Source organism: Dendrobates tinctorius, unplaced genomic scaffold (assembly GCF_039654945.1).
Source record: "Dendrobates tinctorius isolate UK_male_01 unplaced genomic scaffold, ASM3965494v1 ptg000051l, whole genome shotgun sequence".
Taxonomy (NCBI): domain Eukaryota; kingdom Metazoa; phylum Chordata; class Amphibia; order Anura; family Dendrobatidae; genus Dendrobates; species Dendrobates tinctorius.
The window spans coordinates 6,722,247-6,748,669 of record NW_027361719.1 but is presented as its reverse complement, the minus strand read 5'-3'; the positions used below and the strand labels follow the sequence as shown (position 1 = coordinate 6,748,669).

The 26,423-nt window shown below is 44.4% G+C and overlaps 1 protein-coding gene across 4 annotated transcripts in view; it reads right to left on the bottom strand.

Annotated features, from left to right (window-relative positions):
* Window positions 1-26,423, bottom strand: part of GALNT6 (polypeptide N-acetylgalactosaminyltransferase 6) — a 103,961-nt gene that overhangs the window by 39,049 nt on the left and 38,489 nt on the right. For 3 of the 4 annotated variants that reach the window (XM_073576726.1, XM_073576728.1, XM_073576725.1), the window contains 2 exons: window positions 7,731-8,312; window positions 2,104-2,276 (listed from right to left, as the gene is read on the bottom strand). In XM_073576726.1, coding sequence (XP_073432827.1) covers window positions 2,104-2,276; window positions 7,731-8,215 — 658 coding nt within the window. In that variant the 5' untranslated portion in view covers window positions 8,216-8,312. Of the gene's footprint in view, window positions 1-2,103; window positions 2,277-7,730; window positions 8,313-9,449; window positions 9,556-26,423 lie in introns of those variants that run through there. The other variant, XM_073576727.1, reaches the window with a different exon arrangement.

Below are 26,423 nucleotides of genomic sequence, written 5' to 3'. Positions count from 1 at the left end.
CTAATAACCACTTACAGTGCCTTGCGAAAGTATTCGGCCCCCTGGTACTTTTCAACCTTTTCGCACATATCATGCTTCAAACATAAAGACACCAAATGTAAATTTTTGGTGGAGAATCAACAACAAGTGGAACACAATTGTGAAGTTGAATGAAATTTATTGGTTACATTTTTGTGAAAATTCAAAAACTGAAAAGTGGATCGTGCAATATTATTCGTCCCCTTTAACTTAATACTTTGTTGCGCCACCTTTTGCTGTGATTACAGCTGCAAGTCGCTTGGGGTATGTCTCTATTAGTTTTGTACATCGAGAGACTGAAATTCTTGCCCATTCTTCCTTGGCAAACAGCTCGAGCTCACTGAGGTTTGATGGAGATCGTTTGTGAACAGCAGTTTTCAGCTCTTTCCACAGATTCTCGACTGGATTCCGGTCTGGACTTTGACTTGGCCATTCTAACACCTGGATACGTTTATTTGTGAACCATTTTATTGTAGATTTTGCTTTATGTTTGGGATCATTGTCTTGTTAGAAAACAAACCTCCGTCCCAGTCTCAGGTCTTTTACAGACTCAACAGGTTTTCTTCAAGGATGGTCCTGTATTTGGCTCTATCCATCTTCCCATCAATTTTAACCATCTTCCCTGTCCCTGCTGAAGAAAAGCAGCCCCAAACCATGGTGCTGCCACCACCACAGTGGGGATGGTGTGTTCAGGGTGATGAGCTCTGTTGCCTTTACGCCAAACATATCGTTTGGCATTGTTGCCAAAGAGTTTGATTTTGGTTTCATCTGACCAGAGCACCTTCTTCCACATGTTTGGTGTGTCTCCCAGGTGGCTTGTTGCAAACTTTAAACAACACTTTTTATGGATATCTTTGAAAAATTACTCTTTTTGCTACTCTTCCATAAAGGCCAGATTTGTGCAGTGTACGACTGATTGTTGTCCTATGGACAGACTGTCCCACCTCTGCTGTAGATCTCTGCAGTTCATATCCAGAGTGATCATTGGGCCTCCTGGCTGCATCTCTGATCAGTCTTCTCCTTGTTTGAGATGAAAGTTTAGAGGGATGGCCGGGTCTTGGTAGATTTGCAGTGGTATGATACTCCTTCCATTTCAATATGATAGATGCACAGTGCTCCTTGGGATGATTAAAGTTTTGGAAATCATTTTGTATCCAAATCCGGCTTTAAACTTCTCCACAACAGTATCACGGACCTGCCTGTTGTGTTCCTTGGTCTTTATGATGCTCTCTGTGCATCAAACAGAACCCTGAGACTATCACAGAGCAGGTGCATTTATATGGAGACTTGATTACGCACAGGTGGATTATATTTATCATCATTAGTCATTTAGGACAACATTGCATCATTCAGAGATCCACAATGAACTTCTGGAGTGAGTTTGCTGCACTGAAAGTAAGGGTATGTGCACACATAGTTTTTTGTTTCTGCGGATTATGTAGAGAAAACCGCAGGAAATCCGCAGGACAAAGTGCTGCGGTTTATCTGCGGTTTTTCTGCGGTTTTGCCCTGCGGTTTACACCTCATAATAGATGAGGTGTAAAACTGCAGCGTTTCTGCACCAAACAATTGACATGCTGCGTTTTGAAAACCGCAGCAAAACCGCGCGGAAAAAAACGCAGCATGTGCACAGCTTTTTTTTTATTTCCATAGGAAATAAAGGTACTGTACAACGCAGCAAAATCTGCTGCGTTTCTGCAGAGCCAAAAACGCTGCGGAAACGCAGCAGAAACCGCAAAGTGTGCACATACCCTAAAGGGGCCGAATAATATTGCATGCCACATTTTTCAGTTTTTGAATTTCCACAAAAATTTAAAATAACCAATAAATTTCGTTCAACTTCACAATTGTGTCCCACTTGTTGTTGATTCTTCACCAAAAATTTACATTTGGTATCTTTCTGTTTGAAGCATATGTGGGAAAAGGTTGAAAAGTTCCAGGGGGCCTAATACTTTCGCAAGGCACTGTATAATACTGGCCATGGAGAATTCTAACAAAATGGGAAACAATGTTTAATATACCAACTTCATTGGATTCACACATGTAATGGTGACTAATCAGAGTGGCAGTAGTGACTTTACTTACCATCGGTACTTGCATCATCTACTAGAATGACCTCTTTCAGAAGAATGGCAGGGGAAGAGTGTAACACACTGTACACTGTGCGGAGGAGGGTCGACCAGGCCTCATTATGAAATACTATAATGACACTGGTGGTTGGAAGTGGAGGACAGCGCTTGAATTTCTGCTCAATACACCTGAAATAGAAAAGGTTAAAAATGTGAAATTACTAGAGAGAAATTACTTTTAAAAAATAAGCTGATCTATATCATAACCATCTCAATACTGTATCGTTAACATAGGACACTGCTCACGAAACCTTGAAGGGAAAAATCCCAACGAAGGGATTGTACTGTCCTCGGTGGGGCGGCCACACTGCACAGACTGGTTTTTCGCTTTTCAACACCAGGGTGAATGATTCTTTTACAGGCCACATACCTCAATCCCAACTTCAAACAAGGGAAATGTTCCACATGAGAGCTCAGGTTTTCCTGCTGCCTTCCACAGGAACAATGATGCTCCTTTTATTCCGCCTGCTGACCAGCCATGGAGACAGCTGTTACAGTTTTGAGATTTTTTTTTCTTCCAGTTTTCCAAAGGGGAAATTGTTAAAGAAGGGGTGACTTCCCCACGTCAATTTAAATTGGTTTAGACCCTTTATTCTCTCATTTGCTTTATTGAAAAGCATTCTTGCGCCGGCAGGGATCTTACTTTTTGCCTCCATTGTCGCAGACACACCTGCCAAAGGCGAGGACAGACACCCGCTGTGGAATATGAGCTTTCCCAAATCTTTCAGTTACTGGAGAAAAAGCTCCCACAGATACAGCAATTGTTAAATGAAGCCTGATGACCCACTGTAGCATGTAAAAGTGCAGTTAGAAGATCCAAAAGAATACCGGGTGGCTAGTTCACCGAGTGCATTTACAGAAAATTGTGATGTCAGGCTTTAGTCAATGCATTTTTTTTTTATACTCCAAACACAGCAGTACAGCAGTCACAGTGCAAACAGCGAGAGATTCAGTGCCATTCACAAGAAGCTGAAAGCGGTACTGTACTCACTCCAAACTGTAGTTATACACCGTAATCAAGCCAGTCCCAATTCATCATTCGTCATGAAAATTCTGCACCTCTCGAAAATGGCACACCCTATTAAAAGGGACTGTGAGCACAGAATGACTGTTCAAACCAAGCACAGGCGTTCGGGGCTTCATGGCGGGACCAATAATTTATATACATCTTCTCACCTATTTGTTTTCCCTCAATCTCCATCCTCACTATTATTTGATTGACAGCTCTGGCTTCACAGAATCAGAGAGGGGAGGATATACACCGCTTAAAAAAAATAAAGGGAACACTAAGGCTGTGTGCACACGCTGCGGATTTTGCTGCGGTTCCGCAGCGGTTTTGGCCGCTGCGGACCCGCAGCAGTTTTGCTGCGGTGTACAGTAGCATGATTCCCTATGGGAATCAAAAACCGCAATGCAGACGGTGCGGAATTTTCCGCGCGGATTATCTGCGGTTTTCAATCCGCAGAAAGAATTGACATGTCAATTCTTTCTGCGGATTCCCCTGCGGTTTGCCATCTCCTCCATTGAGGAGATGAAAAACCGCAGGGCAAAACCACAGAGCAATCCGCAGGTAAAACCGCAGGTATTTTGACCTGCGGTTTCACCTGCGGATTTTACAAAATCCGCGCGGATGAATCTGCACCTAATCCGCAGCGTGTGCACACAGCCTTAAACAACAGAATATAACTCCAAGTAAATCAAACTTCTGTGAAATCAAACTGTCCTCTTAGGAAGCAACACTGATTGAAAATCAATTTCACATGCTGTTGTGCAAATGGAATAGACAACAGATGGAAATTGGCAATTATCAAGACACCCTGAATAAAGGAATTGCTCTGCAGGTGGGGACCATAGACCACATCTCTGTACCAATGCTTCCTGGCTGATGTTTTGGTCACTATTGAATGTCGGTTGTGCTTTCACACTCGTGGTAGAACGAGACGGACTCTTACAACCCACAAAAGGGGCTCAGGTAGGGGAGCTCAGCCAGGATGGCACATCAATGCGAGCTGTGGCAAGGAGGTTTGCATAGTCTTTCAGCATAGTATCCAGAGGCTGGAGGCGCTAGCAGGAAACAGGCCAGTACACCAGGAGATGTGGAGGGGGCTGTAGGAGGGCAACCTCAGCCTTTGTGCAAGGAGGAACAGGAGGAGCACTGCCAGAGCCCTGCAGAATGACCTCCAGCAGGCCACAAATGTGCATGTGTCTGCACAAACGGTTAGAAACCGACTACATGAGATGGTCTGAGGTCCACAGATGGGGGTTGTGCTCACAGCCCAACACTGTACAGGACACTTCATATTTGCCATAGAACACAAGGATTCGCAAATTCGCCACTGACGTCCTGTGCTCTTCACAGATGAAAGCAGGTTCACACTGAGCACATGTGACAGATGTGAGTTTGGAGATGCCGTGGAGAGCGATCTGCTGCCTGCAACATCCTTCAGCATGACCGGTTTGGCAGTGGGTCAGTAATGGTGTGGGGTGGCATTTCTTTGGAGGGCCGCACAGCCCTCCATGTGCTCACCAGAGGTAGCCTGACTGCCATTAGGTACCGAGATGAGATCCTCAGACCCCTTGTGAGACCATATGCAGGTGCAGTTGGCCCTGGGTTCCTCCCAATGCAGGACACTGCCAGACCTCATGTAGCTGGAATGTGTCAGCAGTTCCTGCAAGATGAAGGCATTGAAGCTATGGAGTGGCCCGCCCGTTCCCCAGACCTGAATCCGATTGAGCACATCTGGGACATCATGTCTCGCTTCATCCACCAACATCACGTTGCACAACAGACTGTCCAGGAGTTGGCGGATGCTTTAGTCCAGGTCTGGGAGGAGATCCCTCAGAAGACCATCCGCTGCCTCATCACGAGCATACCCAGGCATTATAGAGTAGGGAGGTCATACAGGCACGTGGAGGCCACACACACACACACACACAATACTGAGCCTCGTTTTGACTTGTTTTAAAGGACATTACATTCCACTTTAATTTTGTGTGTGACTCCAAATCCAGGCCTCCATTGGTTAATAAATTTGATTTCCATTGATTTTTGAGCAATTTTGTTGTCAGCACATTCAACTTTGTACAGAACAAAGTATTCAATGAGAATATTTCATTCATTCAGATCTAGGATGTGTTATTTGAGTGTCCCGTTTATTTTTTTTTTTTGCGCAGTGTAGATAGAAAGTAAGCAGGTGGGAAGGTGTATATAATGATCGGACCCGCCATGAAGCACAGAGCGCCTGTACTTAGCTGAACAGTAATTCTGTGTGGACAGTCACTTTACAGCTGAAACAGAGTGGACCTGTAGTTCTCGAATGCAATATTTTGGGGGAAGTTACAGGGGAGCAGCATATAGAGCTGAGTAAAACTGGACTTGGCTTTCTCTGAGCTAGTGGGTGGAGACAAACTGCTATAGACAGCACATGGAGAGAGGAGAACCTGCTCTCCTCTCTATAACACAACATCATAAGCAGATGTAATAGCATACAGCTGCACTGGGATGAACTGAAACACTTCCTTGAAAAATCACAAGCTGCATCTCACCCCGGCAGCTTCCTTCTCATGTTTCCCCCTCTCCATAGACTTCAAATGGGATCTTTAATCTGATAATACGTTTAGTCTCTAGAGCTAGAGATGGATTTTTGGGGAAATTAGGTGGGGAGAAGTGGCCCATAGGTGAAATAGAAGATTTTTTTCTATAAGATTTTTCAGTTCTACCAAGCCACAAGATCAGCGAATTCCCAGAAGTCAGACCTGCGCCGATCTAGCAGTCACTTCTCCAGCAGATAGTCAATTAAGGTTTGCAGCTAGGAGACCACTTTAAAGTGACCAAATAGACATAAAACATAGTCTGTTTTCTCATCAAGGCATCAAAAGGACAAAAACATTAAACAATTGAACTGAAGCTGAATAACACATTAGCACTTACTATAGAGGATACAATTTCAAGTTTGTTTGTTTTTTTCTTTAAAAAAAAAAAAAAAAAGTGCCGAGAGACAAGCACTGGTGTAACTTTAGGGCTCATACTCACATGCGAGAAACTCGGACGAGTCTGGCATGTCAATACCCGGCACTGCCGCCGGCACTCGGATGGGAATGCTCAGCTGCTTGTATTTCTATGTAGCCGCACGATCCGCTCCCAAGTGCCGGCGGCAGTGCCGGGTATTGACATGGGAGACTCGTCCGAGTTTCTCGCATGTGAGTATGAGCCCTAATCATCGGAGCACACATTGAGAATGCAGCAACTGTACGGATATATTAACTGGTTTAAGTATGAATATAAGGCTCTATTTTTTTCTCAGAAACCGCACTGTTCTCATACATCAGCTTTATGTGTCTAACATTACTGTCTCTCTCAATAGAATGGTAGAAACCATAAAACATACAGACACACAAAAGGCAGGAACATCACCCGCTCTGTGGTCATAAATAACCATCATTGTGCATCAGCAGTCGCCAGGTTCTGATGAGGGCAAACTGTTTTATACCAATTTAAGGAAACTGAAATCTAAAAGAATTGGAAATTCAGTTATGTGAAGTCATTAACACATATTTAAAGGATGTCTGCAGCACAAAGTGACTGTTCAAACGCAGCACAGGCGCTCGCTGGACACTTACATGGCCAAACCATTTAGTGCACCTTCCCACCTACTTCTTTTCCATTCATCTCCATTCAGCGCATGTGCTTGGTTTGTACAGTCATTTTGTTCTGACAGACTGCCATTAATGTGCTGCGTACAACTTTAATCACTTAACACATCATTGCATGCAACCCATGTCAGACATTGTCTATTGAGACTAGAACAAAATGGTGACATTAGGGACATTAACAGAATTGTATACTGAGTAACTTCTACCTTAGCCTCATCACTATTTGTAGATTACACCGAGACACTTCATTACTCTAACTGACAGGTAAAATAATGAAGTGTCTCAATAATGGTAAAGCAATGGGGTTAGAGTGATGAGGGAGGAAGTAGGGGAACCAGGTGTTTGTAACGGTCACAAACAACTTGTATGATAATGTCCTAGTGCGGTTCCTTTTTTCCCCACAAATGGCACTACTTGAAGCGAAGATCTGGTGGTGTGCCCGAGCCCTTACTTTACAGCTCTAAGCCCCTAGGGAACCTTCCCTTGGACCATACAGCCACTTTAATTGCTGTAAAAATTGCAATAATGTCATCAACGCTTGCAAACCTTGAAACTGTGTGACTATCGTGACAATTAGTGTATGTTTACTTAACTAAATAGCCTTTTTCTTTCACGCAGTGTGCACACATAGCATAAATGCTGATTATTATTCTGCAGATGTTCACACCATAATATTGAATAATGAACTTGATTTTTTAGGCATTTTTTCCTCTTGTTTTATGCATTTTTGGAGCAGTTTTGAAGCAGCATTTTTCAATAAAGAAACATTTAGACATTTTGCACTTACACTCTGCTTGGACAGTTAAGCACAGCAGATTTTCTACCCTAAAAAGAATGCAGTGGAACAAAAACAAAAAACACCCCAAACAAACCGTATTTATGGTACGTGGCTTTAGAAATTCTTGTAGCCATTAGCTGTGTAATACTCACTCTGGAGGTCGAGTATCAGGTCCCAGAGATCTGTGGAGTGAGATTTTTTCACTTGCGTAAGCATTAAAGCAATGTTTGGTGAAGCCATCCTCCTTTTGTTTGGTTTCTTCAGGTGACCACGTGTCCTTTTTAAAGGCTTTTCCATCAGTGCCAGGACTGTTCGGATCCTCTGGAGGTCTCTCCATAAACAACTTGAGCTCCGCTGGAGTGTAATAGCCCGGTAGGCATGACTTGACTTTCTGTTCTGGTTCTTCTTGCTGCACCGGGGCGTTGATCTGCAGTTTTGGCATGGAGTCCCTTATATTGTTCACTGCTCCCATCATCATATCAAGCATCTGATCCTTTCTTTCAACAATGTTCTTTAACCAGGGCTCATCCTTACTGCCATCGCCAACGTCTTTGTGCATAATGAATACGAATATCACAAACACTACACCCACCATGGCAAGTTTCAGGGGCCCATTGTGTCTCCGCAACAACCTCATTTTGGAGAATTATTAATATCCTTCCAGTACAGGTGGGAATTATGTGGTCAATTACGTAAAATTATTCCATTAGCAAAGAGAGCATTTGTTCAGGAACCTAGGAAGCAAAAAAAACACAAAACGTCATGTTACCACCAATTAACTTTATTAATTAGAAATATTTGCCTTCAGCAAAAAGCATCCATTTAATGAGCAGTATGGTTCTAAGGATCAGACAGCCAGTTTATCTCCCAAGAAAAACAGTCTGTCCGATTCGGATAGTTTGATCAAAATGTGATCAGATTTGAGAAAAAAAAAAAAAATGTATCCACCTTCTCAATTAGGTCAGTCCGTGAAAAATCGGACAGCCTCTGATGTCAAAGTGAACTCCAAGTAATTTTGTGGTCCCATAGACTTAAATGGGTGAGTAACATGATTTTCAGAGGCAAAAATTGATCTTAGTCTGAGGAAATAAAATGGACATGTGGACAGTTCCATAGAATAACATGGGGATGATTTTTATATCCGATGTTTTCCAGCCAGGGCAGGGCTAGGAAACAGCCGGAACAGAGCTTGTAACTTTTAGGCTAGGACTACACAACAACTTTTGTTGCATGATCCTCAGTGGACTTCATGAGGCAGAAGAGGTTCAAAAGATATTTCACTTTTGTGGAACTTGTTACTTGTTCATGTTCCTCATCTAAATTAAAGTTAAGCTGCAAGATGGACACGCATCTTCCATTGAAATGAATGGGATGTGACAGTCACACAACTGCAACTAAGCCTCCCGTACACATCAGACTACAGTAATGTCAACTATACTCACCAATATCGACAGGTCCAGCCACACACTGAGGGGGAAATGGGTCAACCGATTGTCAGAGGTGATGTTGATCAAGCACGTCTGCCAATTGCTTTGTTGTTCTGGGGATAAGCCGCCGGCGGAGGTGAAAGTCAGCAGCTTTCTCCTACGGAGCACAGGAGCACTTGGCTGATAGAGCCGGCTGGGATGGCTGCCGGCTGAACGATTAACCGAAGCATCATTCAGATGACCGCCAATGTGTATGGGAGTCTTTAGTTGCAATAAGAAGAAAGAAGTGGCATGACTCAGTGCTATTCTATGGAAACGTCAGCCATGTGGCTATACATTGCATCACCAAAGGGGCCATGAAGCCCTACAGAACAATCAAAATCTATGTCAATAAATTTGTAGGCTTTTGGAAAGATAGTCAACAAATCTGAAGGAAGGACCTACCAGGTGAGCTGAAGCTATAAAGCATTATGGAGATATTCAGAGCGAGGATCTAGCATGTGGAAATAGCTAGGCAATGGCTGAGTGAGTAGCTGGAGATTACAATACCCTGTAAAACAGGAGGAACTTCAGAAATACACAGTTTCACTACTTCCCACCCAAACAGCCCTTTTACCGAAACAGTTACTGTAAATGTAAAGGAAAAAAAAAGTTATGATTGGTAAGAATATAATGTTACACTATTGCTTAAAAAGAAAATTACCTTTTGTTTAAATATGTTAAACTTTTAGAAGGAATTTTTAAAATTGAACTATTTATATTGAGAATTAACTCTGAAATTGAGCTATTTCTACCGAGCCATGACATGCAGGCACGTCCTGTTCTAGAGATCAGTATCATCACAGGCAGAAATCCTATAATAGATAGTTTTGCAGAGATCAATGTACAGGAACAGGTTGTATGTGAAATGTGTCCATTATAATATAATTAATATATACACTCACTGGCCACTTTATTAGGTACACCATGCTAGTAAGGGGTTGGACCCCCTTTTGCCTTCAGAACTGCCTCAATTCTTCGTGGCAGAGATTCAACAAGGTGCTGGAAGCATTCCTCAGAGATTTTGGACCATATTGACATGATGGCATCACACAGTTGGCGCAGATTTGTCGGCTGCACATCCCTGATGCGAATCTCCCGTTCCACCACATCCCAAAGATGCTCTATTGGATTGAGATCTGGTGACTGAGGAGGCCATTTGAGTACAGTAAACTCATTGTCATGTTCAAGAAACCAATCTGAGATGATTCGAGCTTTATGACATGGCGCATTATCCTGCTGAAAGTAGCCATCAGATGTTGGGTACATTGTGGTCATAAAGGGATGGACATGGTCAGCAACAATACTCAGGTAGGCTGTGGCGTTGCAACGATGCTCAATTGGTACCAAGGGGCCCAAAGAGTGCCCAGAAAAAATTCCCCACACCATCACACCACCACCACCAGCCTGAACCGTTGATACAAGGCAGGATGGATCCATGCTTTCATGTTGTTTACGCCAAATTCTGACCCTACCATCCGAATGTCGCAGCAGAAATCGAGACTCATCAGACCAGGCAATGTTTTTCCAATCTTCTACTGTCCAATTTCGATGAGCTTGTGCAAATTGTAGCCTCAGTTTCCTGTTCTTAGCTGAGAGGAGTGGTACCCGGTGTGGTCTTCTGCTGCTGTAGCCCATCTGCCTCAAAGTTCGACGCACTGTGCGTTCAGAGATGCTCTTCTGCCTACCTTGGTTGTAACGGGTGGCAATTTGAGTCACTGTTGCCTTTCTATCAGCTCGAACCAGTCTGCCCATTCTCCTCTGACCTCTGGCATCAACATGGCATTTCCGGCCACAGAACTGCCGCTCACTGGATTTTTTTTCTTTTTCGGACCATTCTCTGTAAACCCTAGAGATGGTTGTGCGTGAAAATCCCAGTAGATCAGCAGTTTCTGAAATTCTCAGACCAGCCCTTCTGGCACCAACAATCATGCCACGTTCAAAGGCACTCAAATCACCTTTCTTCCCCATACTGATGCTCGGTTTGAACTGCAGGAGATTGTCTTGACCATGTCTACATGCCTAAATGCACTGAGTTGCCGCCATGTGATTGGCTGATTAGAAATTAAGTCTTAACACACAGTTGGACAGGTGTACCTAATAAAGTGGCCAGTGAGTGTATATATATCTAGTTTTTTTTTTCCTTCATTTTTTCTTTATGGACAAATTAATATATATATATATATATATATATATATATATATATATATATATATATATATATATATATATATATATATATATATATATATATATATATACACAAATACAAATACATACAGTGGGAAAAAATGGTATTTGATACACTGCAGATTTGGCAACTTTTCCCACTTAAAGAATGAAGAAGTCTGTCATTTTTATTGTAGGTACACTAACTGTGAGAGAGAATCTAAATATAAAACCACATTGTATGATTTTTACATAATAAATTTGCATTTTATTGCATGAAATGAGTATTTGATCACCTACCAACCACAAGAATTCTGTCTCTCACAGACCTGTTTTTCTTTAAAAAAAAAAAAAAAACCTCCTACTCTGCACTCATTTCCTGTATTAATTGCATCCGTTTGAACTTGTTTCTTGCATAAAAGACACCTGTACACACTCAATGAATCACTCTCCCAACTTGTCCACCATGGCCAAAACCAAAGAGCTGTCTAAGGACACCAGGGACAAAAAATTGTAGACCTGCACTAGGCAAGCAACTTTGTATGAAGGCAACAACTGTTGGTATAATTACTGGAAAATGGAAGAAACACAAGATGATGTCAATCTTCCTTGGTCTGGGGCTCCATGCAAGAGCTCGTCTTGTGATGAAAGGAGGATTCTGAGAAAGGTCTGGAATCAGCCCAGAACTATACGGGAGGACCTGGTCAATGACCCAAAGAGAGCTAGGACCACAGTCTCAAACATTATCATTAGTAACACTACGTCATCATAGATTAAAATCCTGCAAGGTACACAAGGTCCCCTGCTCACACCAGCAAATGTCCTGGCCTGTTCAAAGACCAATGACCATCTGGATGATAAAGAACTGGCGTGGGAGAAGGTCATGTGATCAGATGAGACCAAATTAGAACTTTTAGGTATCAACTCCACTCACCATGTTTAGAGGAAGAAGGATGAGTACAACCACAAGAACGCTGTCCCAAACGTGAAGCATGGTGAGGGAAACATACTTTGGGGGTGCTTTTCTGCAAAGGGGATACGACAACTGCACCGTATTGAAGGGAGGATGGATGGGGTCATGTATCGCAAAATTTGAGTCATCAAACTCCTTCCCTCAATAAGAGCATCGAAGATGGGTCATGGCTGGGTATTTCAGCATGACAATCACCCAAAACACAGAGCCAGGGCAACTAAGGAGTGGCTCTGTTAGAAACATTTCCAGGTCCTGGGGTGGACTAGCTAGACTCCAGACCTGAACCCAATAGAAAATCATTGGGAGGGAACTGAAACTCAATGTTTCCCAGCGACAGCCCCAAAACCTGAAAGATCTGTAAGGCAGAGTGGGCCAAAATCCCTGCTGCACAGAAAAACGTCTGACCTCTATAATTGCAAACAAAGGTTTCTGTACCAAATATTAAATTCAGTTTTTCTATTGTATTAAATAATTTTTTCCATACAATGAAATTAAAATTAATTATCTAAAAATCATACAATGATTTTCTGGATTTTTTAGATTCTGTCTCTCACAATTGAAGTGTACCTACGATAAAAATTACAGACCTCTCCATTCTTTGTAGGTGGAAAAACTTGTAAAATCGGCAGTGTAACAAATACATACATCACAAGCCTCCTGCATACAGAACAAAATTATAGAAAAAAAATTCCCATTTCCCAATTCAGGTTTTTTTTATTTTTTATTTTTTTTTTTAAGAGTAGACAATTGTCCAGACCCAATTTTAGCCATGCAAATGAAATTCTGATTAGAAGCCGATAAGATTTACAATGTGGGGGAAAAAAACGGAATTTTCATTTTGGCAGGTCACAATATGATGTTCAACCTGACTGGAGGCCCTGCTGTTCATCCTAATGTTACGGCTGCACTAACTGACTGCAAGCTACTTGTCCCAAGACAATCTTATTGAGAACAATGTTATCCTTGAAAGATAAAAAGGTTAACTCCTCTACAGCAAGAGGTTTGTTCAGCTGATCTCCATCCAGTGCAGCATCTTGTACTTTTAAAAAAGGAGTGACCTACAGGTTTAGGGAAACAAAGACGAGATTCTCTGACTCCAGTAGATGAGGCCAAGCGTTTCCCTTTTCATAGGGAGCATGCCAGGAAAGCTAGAATTAAGCAATGGTGTCCAATTCCACTGGAGAGCTTTGTCAGAACCATTTTCAAATGCAAAGACGACATTGTCTATCTACTCCAAGTCCTTCCAAAGTCATACAAATTTCTCCTCTCATTGTGGACTTATTTATAATATGGGGTCAACAATATGAGCAAAAAGTAGTAATAAATTCCATTTTGATCATTATCGGCAGTCGAAAAATGAATTCAATATAAAAGGGCCAAAGATGAGAGAGTACATATTACTACAGTTCTTACCTAAAAATGATGCACATAATTCATTGTGCTTATATAAGGAGGAATACCGGGGTGCGGGAACCTGTACTGCGCCGGGTCCAGAATTGTCGAGGCTGCGTCCCAAGTTGTCTGGGGGAAAAAAATAGGGGAACGGACAAAACTCTTCACCTCAAAGCAGGGGGCGTGGCAAGGAGAAAAGTGTGCATAGCGACGGGCAGTTTCCCGCCGGCAGCGACACAGCAGGTGTGCGCAGCGTGCTCTGCTTGGTGTGCAGCAGCACTGCAACATACCGCGGACGGCTACACACAAGCATGCCCAGCAGCACAGGAAGGTCCGTGGGCTCCGTTAAGCTCAGTGCCGAGCGCAGGCATAGGAACGGGGGCCGTGTTCAGGACTGTTCGTTGTGGCCCTCTTTGTCGGACAGCACACTGCAGACTGCCCTCAGCAATAGACTGTATGCAGCTCCTCTGACTTTTGCTGCACAAGTTTATAAACGGATAAAACCAGAAACAGCCCGTTGCCACCTGAAGATATACTGTGAGCTGTGGAGTCTCATCTGAGGACTTTGCACCGGCCATTACCGGGACTTCAACCCTCATCGGATCATCAGCGGCTGAGGAAGCCATGAACACGATAAGTTTGAGTGTGAACTGATATCACATTGTTGCGGTTTATTCCCCTATCATTTGAAATTTAACTATTCATCTCCCTGCAAGGAGTATCTTTACTGTTCAATTAAATTGTTAACCCTTGCTCTGCTGTTCTTGAGTCACTGCATCCCGCAACCTGCTTACACTTACATAACCCTGGTTGCTGCTACGTTAGGCTTACATCTCATTGAGACGACTGTGTGCATTCCAAGCTACAATATAATGCATAATTTATAGCCATAACATTGAATTCATGATGTTCAGCAAATCAAACAAACAATTTTCAATTCACTCTGTGCGTATTGCTAAACATGACCATTGTCCTTTTAGTCATATAGAAGATTGCATCTGTCAGAGATGGCCAACATGACCTTGTGACTGGGCTTCAATATAATACCTTACACCTTTCACACTGCATAGTAAAGGACATACAATCAAGGGGATCTATCAAAGCCTGTATTAAAACAGAGGCAAGGAATGAAGCAGCTACTTTGGGGTGAATTTGGCTAGTGAGAGAATGTCACAGCCCAGCAATAAAGATAAGGAGAGAAGGCCAAAAAACGTGAAATTCTACAGATAGTTTATGGCAGCACAGTAGTGAAGAATGGTTTTACCATCCATTTACCCATTTGTGATAAACTTTGAAATCAGTTTGACATTGACAAAAGCTGCATTGCATTAAAAAGCTTGAATGGGGTAAAATACAGACCTAAGAGACCTCAGTTTCATAAGTTTTTTAAGGGCAATCAGAGTTCTTGTAATTCACAGCAAATTGATTCACAGTGGAGAAAATTTCTTGTAAAAATCTGGCACAGCAGGCGAATGAATTTGCTGATCTGCAATTTTTTAGGGATTTTTACTTTTGCAAATAGTTTACCTTTAATACACTAAGGCTAGTTTCACACTAGCACTTTGGAGCGCAGCGACGGCCTGCGCACGGCCACCGCTAAGCCCCGCCCCCTGTCGCGCCTCCGCCGGTAGCTCCGCCTACCGGCGCATGACTCTGCATGCGTCCTGGGTCCCCTATCTTTATCACTGGGGGCGCAGGCCGTGCGCAGTATGCTTTTGGCGGCGCGCCGACCTGCGCCAAACGCAACCTGCTAATGTGAAACTAGCCTAAATCTGTTTTAGTGTCACACCACAGCTGTCGGGTGATCCGGGACCAGGGGTTCTTTCCTGGTCCCTTACACTACGGGGTGCTCTAGCTCACCCTGCTCCCCAGGATACTTCAGATGGCGAAGATGACGGGGCCTCCCACCTTTGCCTTCTTTCCCAAGTTAGCCTTTTGTGAATTCTCTTCCCTCACCCAGGGAAGAGGGGGGGCGCTACTGTGCACTGTAGTACATCAACTAAACAAACAAGACTACACAGACAAGGGATAACTGAAATCTCCAGGTCTGCAAAACATTCACTCACATGTAACAGAGGAATGCACTGGGGTGTGAAGGTAGGGGAATAAACAAAAACAAAGAAGGATAAGGAATTACCACACACAGAGACTAGGGAGAATGATGTCATGCCTGTGTAGGGTCGGTGGGCCGGACTGGGGGGTGGTCCCTCTGTATACCGCGCAGTAACTTACAGAAACAAAATGGAGGCAGTTTTCGGGTGCAACAGGTCCAAGTTTATTTACTGCCGTCCAACTGACGGCTCTGACAAAACACCGCAATTCTTTCACGGCCCTCCGTTTCCAGGCCCCGGTACACACACACACCGTACTTTCACTTGGGACGTAGGATACACACACCATCCCTTTCTCAGCCTAGTGACGTTCCTACCAGTTTGGACACTGTGGCCGCCTTAGGCCTGTACACCAACAGTAATTTTACTGGTCAGCTGTTGTCGTCAAATTCGGTATGCTTTCCCTCGGTACCTCGTCTGTACTGCGGTACTTCATGTCAGGACCACCCCCCTGACTTCTCTCCTCAGTCCCCTGGTTGAGCTTTCCTCACAACACCCACTTTGCCACAGGCTCCTCTCCTCTTGAGCTCCTCCCGGGGACTGGAACTTTCTGGAACCCTCCTGTCAAATTTATAACTTTCCCGGTTCCCTGTAACTCCACCCCCCCCATGACCAACGGTTTCAAAAGCCCTAAGCTGCTGTCAAGTCCTGAACTCACACTCCTCCCTGCCATCTTGTGGTCAACCCCAGGTACTGCACATCAACACTTTCCTAGCTGTTTTCCCACTGTCATAACTGCTATCTGCCTAAAATGTGCAAACCCTCCTTCCTACTTGCTGACAAGTCCGTCCGTCAGGTCACCTTCCCTACACCTTAAAACAAAGAGAGGGTCTCTTTATCAGGTAGTTCCAGCACACAACACAGTTCCTGCTCCAGGCCAGCAAAGGGAGCTCTAAACCTGACTGCAGAGGAGCTGCTCTCTCTGGTCAGGAGGAAGTTAGAGTGTGGAGAGGGAAGTGAGAGGATGCGCGAAGGAGAGCTGGGGGCCTGGAGCTATAGAGGAGCTCACCCCTAAAGCTTAACCGCTAGAGACCGGACCCCAGAGTCCGAGGCTCTGTGGATGCTAAAGGTCCCACAACAGAATCTGGAGGACAAGAGGCCATAGATTCTCTGTCCCTGAGACTCGATGACACAGCAGCACATGTGAGCCAGAGACGCCATTGGAAGTGGTTCATGAAGGAGGCTACAGCTGCCTGTCATGTGATTGGAGTTCTGAGTAACAGACAGAAAGAGGGACTTGAGTAGAGTTCATAATGGCTACTACCTCAGAATAGAGCTAGAACGGAGACCTCACAACCCATCTGCATAGAGAGATTCCCAAATTGCTTTCAGGCTGACCGACTCCTGTACTATTGCAACAGCAACCCTGGACTGTACCTACAAAGCACAGTAAAAGGTAATGGAAACTTCACTCTGTTGTGTCCTTTGAACTCTTCCTGCAAAACCCTTTGCTAAATACTACATCACCATCTTCCTCAACATCTTTCATCTGCCCTGGGACGACAGCTCTGCCTGTGGAGAGCTATACCAACTCTGCTGCATCACACCATCCGTCCCAGAGGACCTGCACTGCAGTGCTGGTCCCCTTCTGATCAGACACCACAGGTGGCGTCACGAACACTTCATACAAAAACTCTATTTTCCATTCCCTTGTAAATATCCCCCTTTTATTGGGCGCCCAGGGCCACCGCGGCAGTGACACTGTCCCTTTACGAAGTGGCCCGGTACCGAGTACCCCACGGCCCTGGCGGGCGCTCCACATACAGTGGTGCTTTTTGCTCTCTTCTCGTTACATTTAGTTTTGCCTCGGCCCAGGAATCCGTGAAGCTTTAGTTTTACATATAACACAGTCAGGTTATGTGCAGGTTTTTTGCTACGTTTTCGGAGCCGAAACCCCGTTTTTGAGGAGTCTTGAGATTTGGAGATTTTCTGCTTTCAAAACTCCTTGAAAAGCTGTGCATGCGCCTAACATTAGGGAGATTCTTAGGGTATGTTTCCACAGTCAGTATCCGGCAGCACTTTGGAAGCAGCACATGTCCGCTCCGTCCAAAGCGCTGCCGGCTTTTGCACGCAGGTGACTGTCTTCGCAAGATAAATAGACATGTGTGGCGCCCCTGAGGCTTCAGTCGTCACAGAGGTACTGCACCTTCTCCTAAGGTGTAGTGCCCCACCATCCAGGTAAGGTGGGAACTCCTGACCACGCTCCACACCTGCATTCCACACACACAAGAAAGTTCAGTGGGGCCACCCAACAGCTTCATGCTGGTGGTTATCAGAGCACCCCTCATGGAACCCTGCTTCCTAACACGAGATGTGCTGGGAGACGGGTGGAGTAAGTTGATACAAAAGAGTGGGAAGAGTGAAAGTTGTTAGTTGGTTAGAGAAGAGAGAAGATGGGTGTCTGAGGGACGTGCTGCAGCAGGCCCCAGTGATCTGGGCTGCTGGCACGAGAAAGACCAGAGAAAGAGACTGATAAGATTGATAACCTAACCTTCCATAAGAGAGAGAGAGAGAGAGAGAGAGAGAGAGAGAGAGAGAGAGAACAGATCGGAACAAAGGAGAATAGAAGGACGGTGGAAAGCAGGTTGAGAAAGAGAGAGAACCCTTCCAGTCCAGAGAGCGCAAAGGCCGGGGCCCGGTCCCCGAGGTTGATTGGATCTTTATGTCGGGCAACATACACCGGAGGAGTAATGAGCCGCTAACGCCTTGCTCCCATCATAGACTTGGGACACAACAGCATCTGAATAGAGAGTCGGGACGCAGTGAGGAGTCCCCGAAGCAGGCTACAGCTGTCTGTCATATAAGTAAAGACTAGGAACACCTAGAGAGAGGCATTCCAGGGTAACTAAGTACTGGAGTGCTTCGCACCTAAAGGCGCATTGGTGGAGTCGCTCATTAAGGTACATGTTGGCAGAGTGTGGAAGGGAGAATCCTATCCTGCCTGGAGGTTGGCTGGAGCCCTGACCTGGAGAACACAGTACGGAGGGAGGCAGTTGTGTGAACTGCAAACAGTGAATAAAGCTTTGGAACCGCATACTCTGGTGTCCTCCAGTTATTCCAGCACCACTACACCTGGGTACCAGCCTCCATACCATTCTGCGCCTCACCTCATCCATTGCACCTACACTGCCCTGGGACTACAGCTCCACCTGTGGGGAGCTATACCATCTCTGCTGCACCACACCATCAGTCCCAGCGGATCTGCATGCAGCGTTGGCTTACCATCTTACTTGCCAAACACCACGGGTGGCGTCACAAACTATTCATATAAACCTTAACATCATTAACATCACCGCCATTGATATTCGGCGCCCAGGGCCACGGACCGGGTCACCACTGCTGTGACACATTCCCGCCTTGACACCGGCCCAGTACAGAGTACCCCCGCTGCCCTTGGTGTGTGAGGGCGACCCACATGCTGCAGTCTGGAAAGACGCGCCACATGTCTAGTTACGCAAGGAAGCCGGAAGCGTCCCTGCATGCATAGTGGAGATGGGATTTCAAGAAATCCCATCCACTATACTGTAACATCTAGCCTCTGCGGGTTGGATGCTGCAGCTGCAGCGCAGCATCCAACCCACAGCATTTACAGACTATGGAAGCACCCATAGAAGGCAGTAATAATTGTTGGGACTCTTCAAGACAAGATTTTTCTTAGAGCTGTTGCAAAAAAATCCCTATTGTCTTTATAGTTAATTCTTAACATACACCATGATTGGAGCGCTCAAAAATTTAATAAAAGGAAGTTGTGGTTAATTCTAAGTTTTTGGTAACTTCCGTTAAGCCTCTCATTGCTGACTAACATCAGTAAAACACAATTGCTGTAAAACTTATATGCATTTTACCAGGACCATGCATTAATTTATATCACATTAGACCCGATCTTCACCTGTCTCTGTTCTCTATCTAACTTCACAACCTCCCCTCTCCATCTGACCACCATCTACTCACTTTCTCATCCCTGTCCTCCATGTCCAGCAACATGCGCACCCCCGCAGAAACCTCGCATACCTAGACACCCACACGCTCTCTGACTATTCTACCACTGGCATCCATATCCTCACTCCACGACACAGACAGTGCCACTGCTATCTACAGTGCCACTCTCGTATCAGCTATTGACACGGTTGCCCCTCTTGTTCATGGCAGAGTGTGACGTATCAATAGACAACCATGGCACAATAATGTGGCGCCCCTGAGGCTCAGTCGCCACAGAGGTACTGCACCTTCTCCTAAGGTGTAGTGCTCCACCACCTAGGTAAGTTGGGAGCTCCTTTCCACGCTCCAACACTCACACACCACACAAAAGGGTAGTTCTGCACAACCACATTGCGGCTCAGTGCTTAGAGAGTAGCAGAGCACCTCTGGTGGTTCCCTGCTTGGAACATTGGATATGCTGGGAGGTGGGTGGAGTTGAGATCCATATAAAAGGTTGGGAAGGTTTAGAATTGCAGATCAGTCTGGAGGTCAGGCGAGAGAAGGACAGTCAGTCAGGAGAGTCTGAGGACGGGTCCGAGGAGAAGGATTGCTGCAGCTGCCTCAGTGATCTGAGCCAGCTGGCACGGGAAAGGAACAGAAGGAGAAGGACGTAGAACTGCAACCTAAGCTTCCATTGGAAAGAGAGACAAGAACGGAACGAAGGAGTAGAGAGAACAGAGAGGAGTTGTGGGTTGGAAGAGGAACCCTGCCTATAGGTTCTCAGCACAAGGCCGGGGCCCGGTCCCCGAGGTTGTATGGACACTTCTGGTTCTGCAGCAGACACCGGTGGAGTAGTTGGCTGTAAATGCACTACTCCCATCTAAGACTTGAGGCACAACAGCAACTGAATAGAGAGCCAGGACTCCGGAGAAGGGAGTCCCCGAGAGAGGCTACAGCTGTCTGCCATATGAGTAGAGTTGTTAGGAGCATCTGACAGGAGGAACTTCAGAGTACCACGGTCACCGCTGCTGTGACACATTCCCCTGACACCGGCCCGGTATAGAGTACCCCACAGCCCTGGGAGGGCGACCCAATAACATCACTAAAAAGCTCCGGCAAGTGTCCAGGGTTGCAGAGCGACGACGGAAGAAAACAAATTTGCAAGATGATTTCACTGTAGTCAAACAAGCAACACTTGCTTTCAAATCTGCCCTCACCTCTGCTAAACAGGCCTACTTGACAACCCTCATATCTTCCCTATCCTACAAACCCAAACAGTTATTCAAAACTTTTAACTCCATCCTCTGCCCACCACTGCCCCCTCCAACCTTCCTCATCTCTGCTGAGTACTCACACCTCACCACTTGTGCACTCGACCCCATCCCATCTCCTCCCGACGCTCACCACCACACTTATCCCATCCCTAACCAACTTCTTCAATCTATCACTAACTTCTGGTACCTTCCCTTCTGCTTTCAAACATGCTACAATCATGCCCATCCTTAAAAAGCCAACCCTCGACCCAACCACTATGTCCAGCTATCGCCCAATATCACTGCTCCCATTCGCTTCCAAACGCCTGGAGCTACATGTCCACGTTGAACTTTCCCCCCCACCTCTCATCCAAGTTGCTCTTTTTGACAATCTACAATCTGGTTTCCATCCCCATCATTGCACTGAGACTGCCCTGACCAAAATTACTAATGACCGACTTACAGCCAAAGCCATCGGACAATACTTTATACTCCTCCTTCTAGATCTGTCCTCTGCTTTCGACACAGTTGACCACTGCCTCCTACTACAGATCCTCTCCTCCTTTGGCATCAAAGACCTCACCCTATCCTAGATCTCCTCATACCTTTCCAACCGCACATTCAGCGTCTCCCACACTACCTCCTCATCCCATCCTCTCTCTGTTGAAGTCCCCCAAGGCTCTGTTCTAGGACCCCTACTCTTCTCAATCTATACACTTGGCCTGGGCCAACTCAAAGTCCCATGGATTCCAGTACCACCTTTATGCTGATGCCACTCAGATCTACCTCTCTGGCCCAGACGTCACCTCTCTGCTGTCCAGATTCCTGGAGTGTCTATCTGCCATATCCTCCCTCTTCTCCTCTGGCTTCCTGAAACTCCATGTGGTCAAATCTGAACTTATCTTTCCTCCATCTCACAGATCTTCCTTACCTGATCTACCACAATTAATGTAATCACGCTTTCCCTCGTACCGGAAGTCCACTGCCTTGGATTAACCCTTGACTCTGCCCTGTCCTTCAAACCGCAGATCCAAGCTCTTTCCACCCCCTCTGGCCTCCAGCTCAAAATTATTTCCAGAATCAGTCCTTAACTCTGCTTCTCGACTAATTCATCTGTCGCCTCGCTACTCCTCTGCTTCTCCCCTCTGCTGCAAGCCCCCAACCTACTGTCTCCTTCCCCACCATCCTGTAGAATGTAAGCCCGGCAAGGGCAGGATCCTCTCCCCTCTATCAGTCTGTCATTGTTAGTTTGTTTACTGTAAGCGATATCTGTAATTTGTATGTAACCCCTTCTCATGTACAGCACCATGGAATCAATGGTGCTATATAAATAAATATCACACAAAATATAAGGTTTTTTTTTGCATGGTCTGCATTAAAGAGAAAAAAAAGGAGGCGCGCTTCAATGGATGCTGTACCTCAGTTCTCCCGCTAGAACCTTTGATTTTTCTTTGAGTCAATTAGGTGGACACTATTCCAAGTTACAGACACTTTCATTTATCTCTTGGCAACAAATGAGTGTGAAAGAGACTTAACTAACGGGTTTACCTTGCTCCAGTCTCTGACAAAAGGAACTATATTTATTCTAAGCAGGTTTGTTTTCCAACTCACTGGCCACCAACAACGTGTCACCAGGACACAATCGCCTGAACATCCTGTTCTTATCTAAACAGCCATTAAAATACTGGAACTGAACTTAATATTGAAGACTGCAGACTTGGAAACCCAACAATATGCCTACAATGGATGAAAAAGGGATTTGCAATCTTTTGACTTGCATTTTAGCAGGAACTTTCACATGGTACCATGAAGACATCAGTAGATGTTGATAGCTTTTTCAGGATTATGTCCAATGTGTATGGTGGCCTTTAGGCTGAAGCAGTAGACCCAAGAGAAGTTAGTGACACATCTATCTTTTTCAGTAATTGCAACTTCTCATTCTTTTATCCTTGATTGTGTACAAATATTGATTTCTGAAGAATAAATTTATATTTGCGCTAAAAATAGTACCCTAATAAATATTGATCTCTGGATTTTCCAGTTCCTATTGGTTTAGTTATTAGATCCACATGAATTGCCAGAAATTTCAAAAAGATGCACGCGTCTTTTGTACCTCTCATCCATTTACAAAAGGTGGGTCCACCCCCACACCCCCTACCCAGCCGGCTAAGGTTTGGAGTAGGGGAGATGGTCATGCATTTACCCCTCTCTCTAAATAAACGTATTTTTCACTTTGTAAGACGCACTTTTTTCCCCCCAAATATGGGGGGAAAATAGGGGTGCATCTTACAATGCAGATATACCGTATTACAGAGCACGGTGACAGCAACACTGGGGACACAGCACAGCGGCAGCATCGGACACCTGCAGCAGTGCGCCGCACATCAAAACACCCCCTCATCCCAGCAGCAATGTTCCACTCCTGCCTCTTCCAGCAGTAACCCTGGGACTCCACTTCCCACCACCCCGGTAAGCAATAAGACGCCTGGATTATAAGAAGCACCACCATTTTATTAAAAAAAAAAAAAAAAAAAGAAGTTTTTTCCCTCAAAATTTGGGGTGCGTCTTATTATCCGGAGCGTCTTATAAAGCGAAAAATATGGTAACTTTTATAGAAACAGACAGGCTTGCTTTCCAACTCAACAAATAAAGGGTGCAGGAAATGGATTTATTCTGCCTTGTTTCTGCTTTATACATTAAAATATGTGTAGATGTCTGTATATTAAAGAACTTTATTATGCTTGATTTTTTTTTAACATATGTTATATTTTGACATTTCCTCTAAACTAACCCTTTATGCTCCAGAGATCTGCAGAATTCTGATTCCAAGTCTTATCTGTATTTCCATGTTCAAACCAAATAAATGATAGCCATAACTTTCAGAGCAGTCCAGGTGACAGTGCGTACTTTTCAAAGTAGACAGCTATGCTTTGCAGCTCTAGTTTTTGGTTCATGGTATGACTCACAATATCAGGGCAGTTTGGCCACTGGAGTTTGATTGCTTCTTTACAGGATTATCCTTTTTTAAAAATTCTCTTTTTTTTTTCCTAAGTACTACTAATGAAAAAAAATTACACTTTAGCATTTCGATAACCGATAACTGCAATACGTTATACGCTACCAGATTATTCTTTTCTCTGAGACTTATGACGTTGTGGCATAAAGACCGGAATACTCTGTACAATTAAAAAAAAAAAAAAAATCTTGCCGCTAATACATTACAAAACTAATAAATGGAAACAACCCATTTAAACCCTTAACTACCTGGGGTATTTTTGGTTTTGCTTTTCATTTTTTGCTCCCCTTCTGCCCAGAGCCATAACTTTTATTTTTTTGACAAAATGGCCATTTTTGCGGGACTTTTGAACGACACCATTGGTTTTACCATATTATGTAAAAGAAAACGGGGAAAAAATTCCAAATGCGATCCCACTTGTTTTTTAGCTGTTTTTTTTTTTTTTACTAGGTTCACTAAATGCTAAAACTGACCTGCCATTATGATTCTCCATGTCATTACGAGTTCATAGACACCAAACATGTGTAGGTTCTTTTTTATCTAGGTGGTGAAAAAAAAATTCCAAAGTTTGTAAATAAAAAAAATAAATAAAAACAGTTGCCATTTTCTGAGACCCATACAGTTTCTATTTTTTGGGATCTGGGGCTGGGTGAGGGCTTATTTTTTTTGTGCAACAATCTGACGTTTTTATTGATACCATTTTGGTGCAGATACGTTATTTTGATCGCCCGTTATTGCATTTTATTGCACTGTTGCAGTGACTAAAAAAAAAACGTAATCCTGGCATTTCAATTTTTTTATCATCGTTACGCCATATACCGACTGGATTAATTCTTTTTATATATTGACAGATCGGGTGATTCTGAACGCGGCAATTCCAAATGTGTATATTTTCTTTTATCGTTTTATTTTGAATGGGGCGAAAGGGGGGTGATTTGAACTTTTATATTTTTTAATAATTTTTAAAAACATTTAATTTTTACTAGGTACTTGCTTCAATAGTCTCCATGGGAGACTAGAAGCTGCACTTGTCCAATCGCCTCTGCTGCATAGAGCAGGGCTGCAGCCCAGCTCTATGTAGCAAATATGCTCACTTGCCATGAGTGCCAACCACCAAGCAGCGCTCATAGTCATCCAGAAATGACAACCACAAGGGTCTCTTGCTGACCCAATGTTGTCATGCCAACCCATCGGCGACCCGTGATCATGGGAGGAGGTAAAGACGCGTTTCCTGCACGTCCATGTTAAATGCCGCTGTCAGAATTGGACAGCGTCATTTAACATGTTAAAAGCTGCGGGTGAATCTCAATTAAACCCGCGGCTGTTCCAGGCACATGTCAGCTGATCAGATCAGCTGTCATGTGCCGGAAAAGGTGCGGACTCATCGCCGAAGCCCGCACCAAACAGGGGGAGGCGTCCCATGACGGATTGTGTCTGTCATTGGATGTTAAGGGGTTAATATACAACAAACAATTATATGTAAACTTTCTGAACAGTGTAATGACGCACAGCTCAAAGGTCTACTTATAAAAATGCCAACAAGTTGTAAGAATTCCACCACACCCTATTTGTAATCAGAAAAATGTACAAAGGCCAAAATCTGAAGAGTATTCCACACTGCCAGGAACACTTGATTTCCAAGTAAAATATACAACTCACGATTAGGAAAATACACTGATGAAAAAAAAAAAAAAACTAAAAAAGCACATCCTAGATATAACTGAATGACATATTCCAGTTGAAATTATTTATTCATTAAAGAGTGGAATGCGTTGAAAACAAAAAAACTAAAATTATCAATGTTAATCAAAATTAATACCCCATGGAGGTCTGGATTTGGAAGAATACTAAAAATCAAAGTGGAAAATCAAATTACAGGCTAATCCAACTTCAGTGGAAATGCCTCAAGACAAGGAAATTATGCTCAGTAGTGTGTTTGGCCTCCACATGCCTGTCAGACCTCCGTACAATGCCTGGGCATGCTCGTGATGAGGCTGCGGATGTTCTGAGGGATCTCCTCCCAGACCTGGATTAAAGCATCAGTCAACTCCTGGACACAGCCTGTGGTGCATGTTGGAGAATGGAACGAAAAAGGATGTTCCAGATGTGCTCTATTGGATTCAGTTCTGAGAAGCAGGCAGGCCAGTCCATAGCATCAATGCATCCATCATGCAGAACTGCTGACACACTTCAGTCACATGAGGCATAGCATTGTCATGCATGAGAAGGAACACAGGGCCCACTGCACCTGCAAATGGTCTGAGGATCTCATCCCGGTACCTCCTGGCAGTCAGGGTGCCTCTGGCGAGCACATGGAGGGTTGTGCGGCCCGCAAAGAAATGCCTCCCCACAGCATTACTGACCCACCGCCAAATCGGTCATGCTGAAGGATGTTGCAGGCAGCAGAACTTTCTACATAACGTCTCCAAATACTGTCACATGTGCTCAGTGTGAACCTGCTCTCATCCATGAAGAGCACAGGGCACCAATGTTGAATCTGACAATCTTGGTGTTCTCTGGAAAATGCCAACAGCCCTGCACGGATTT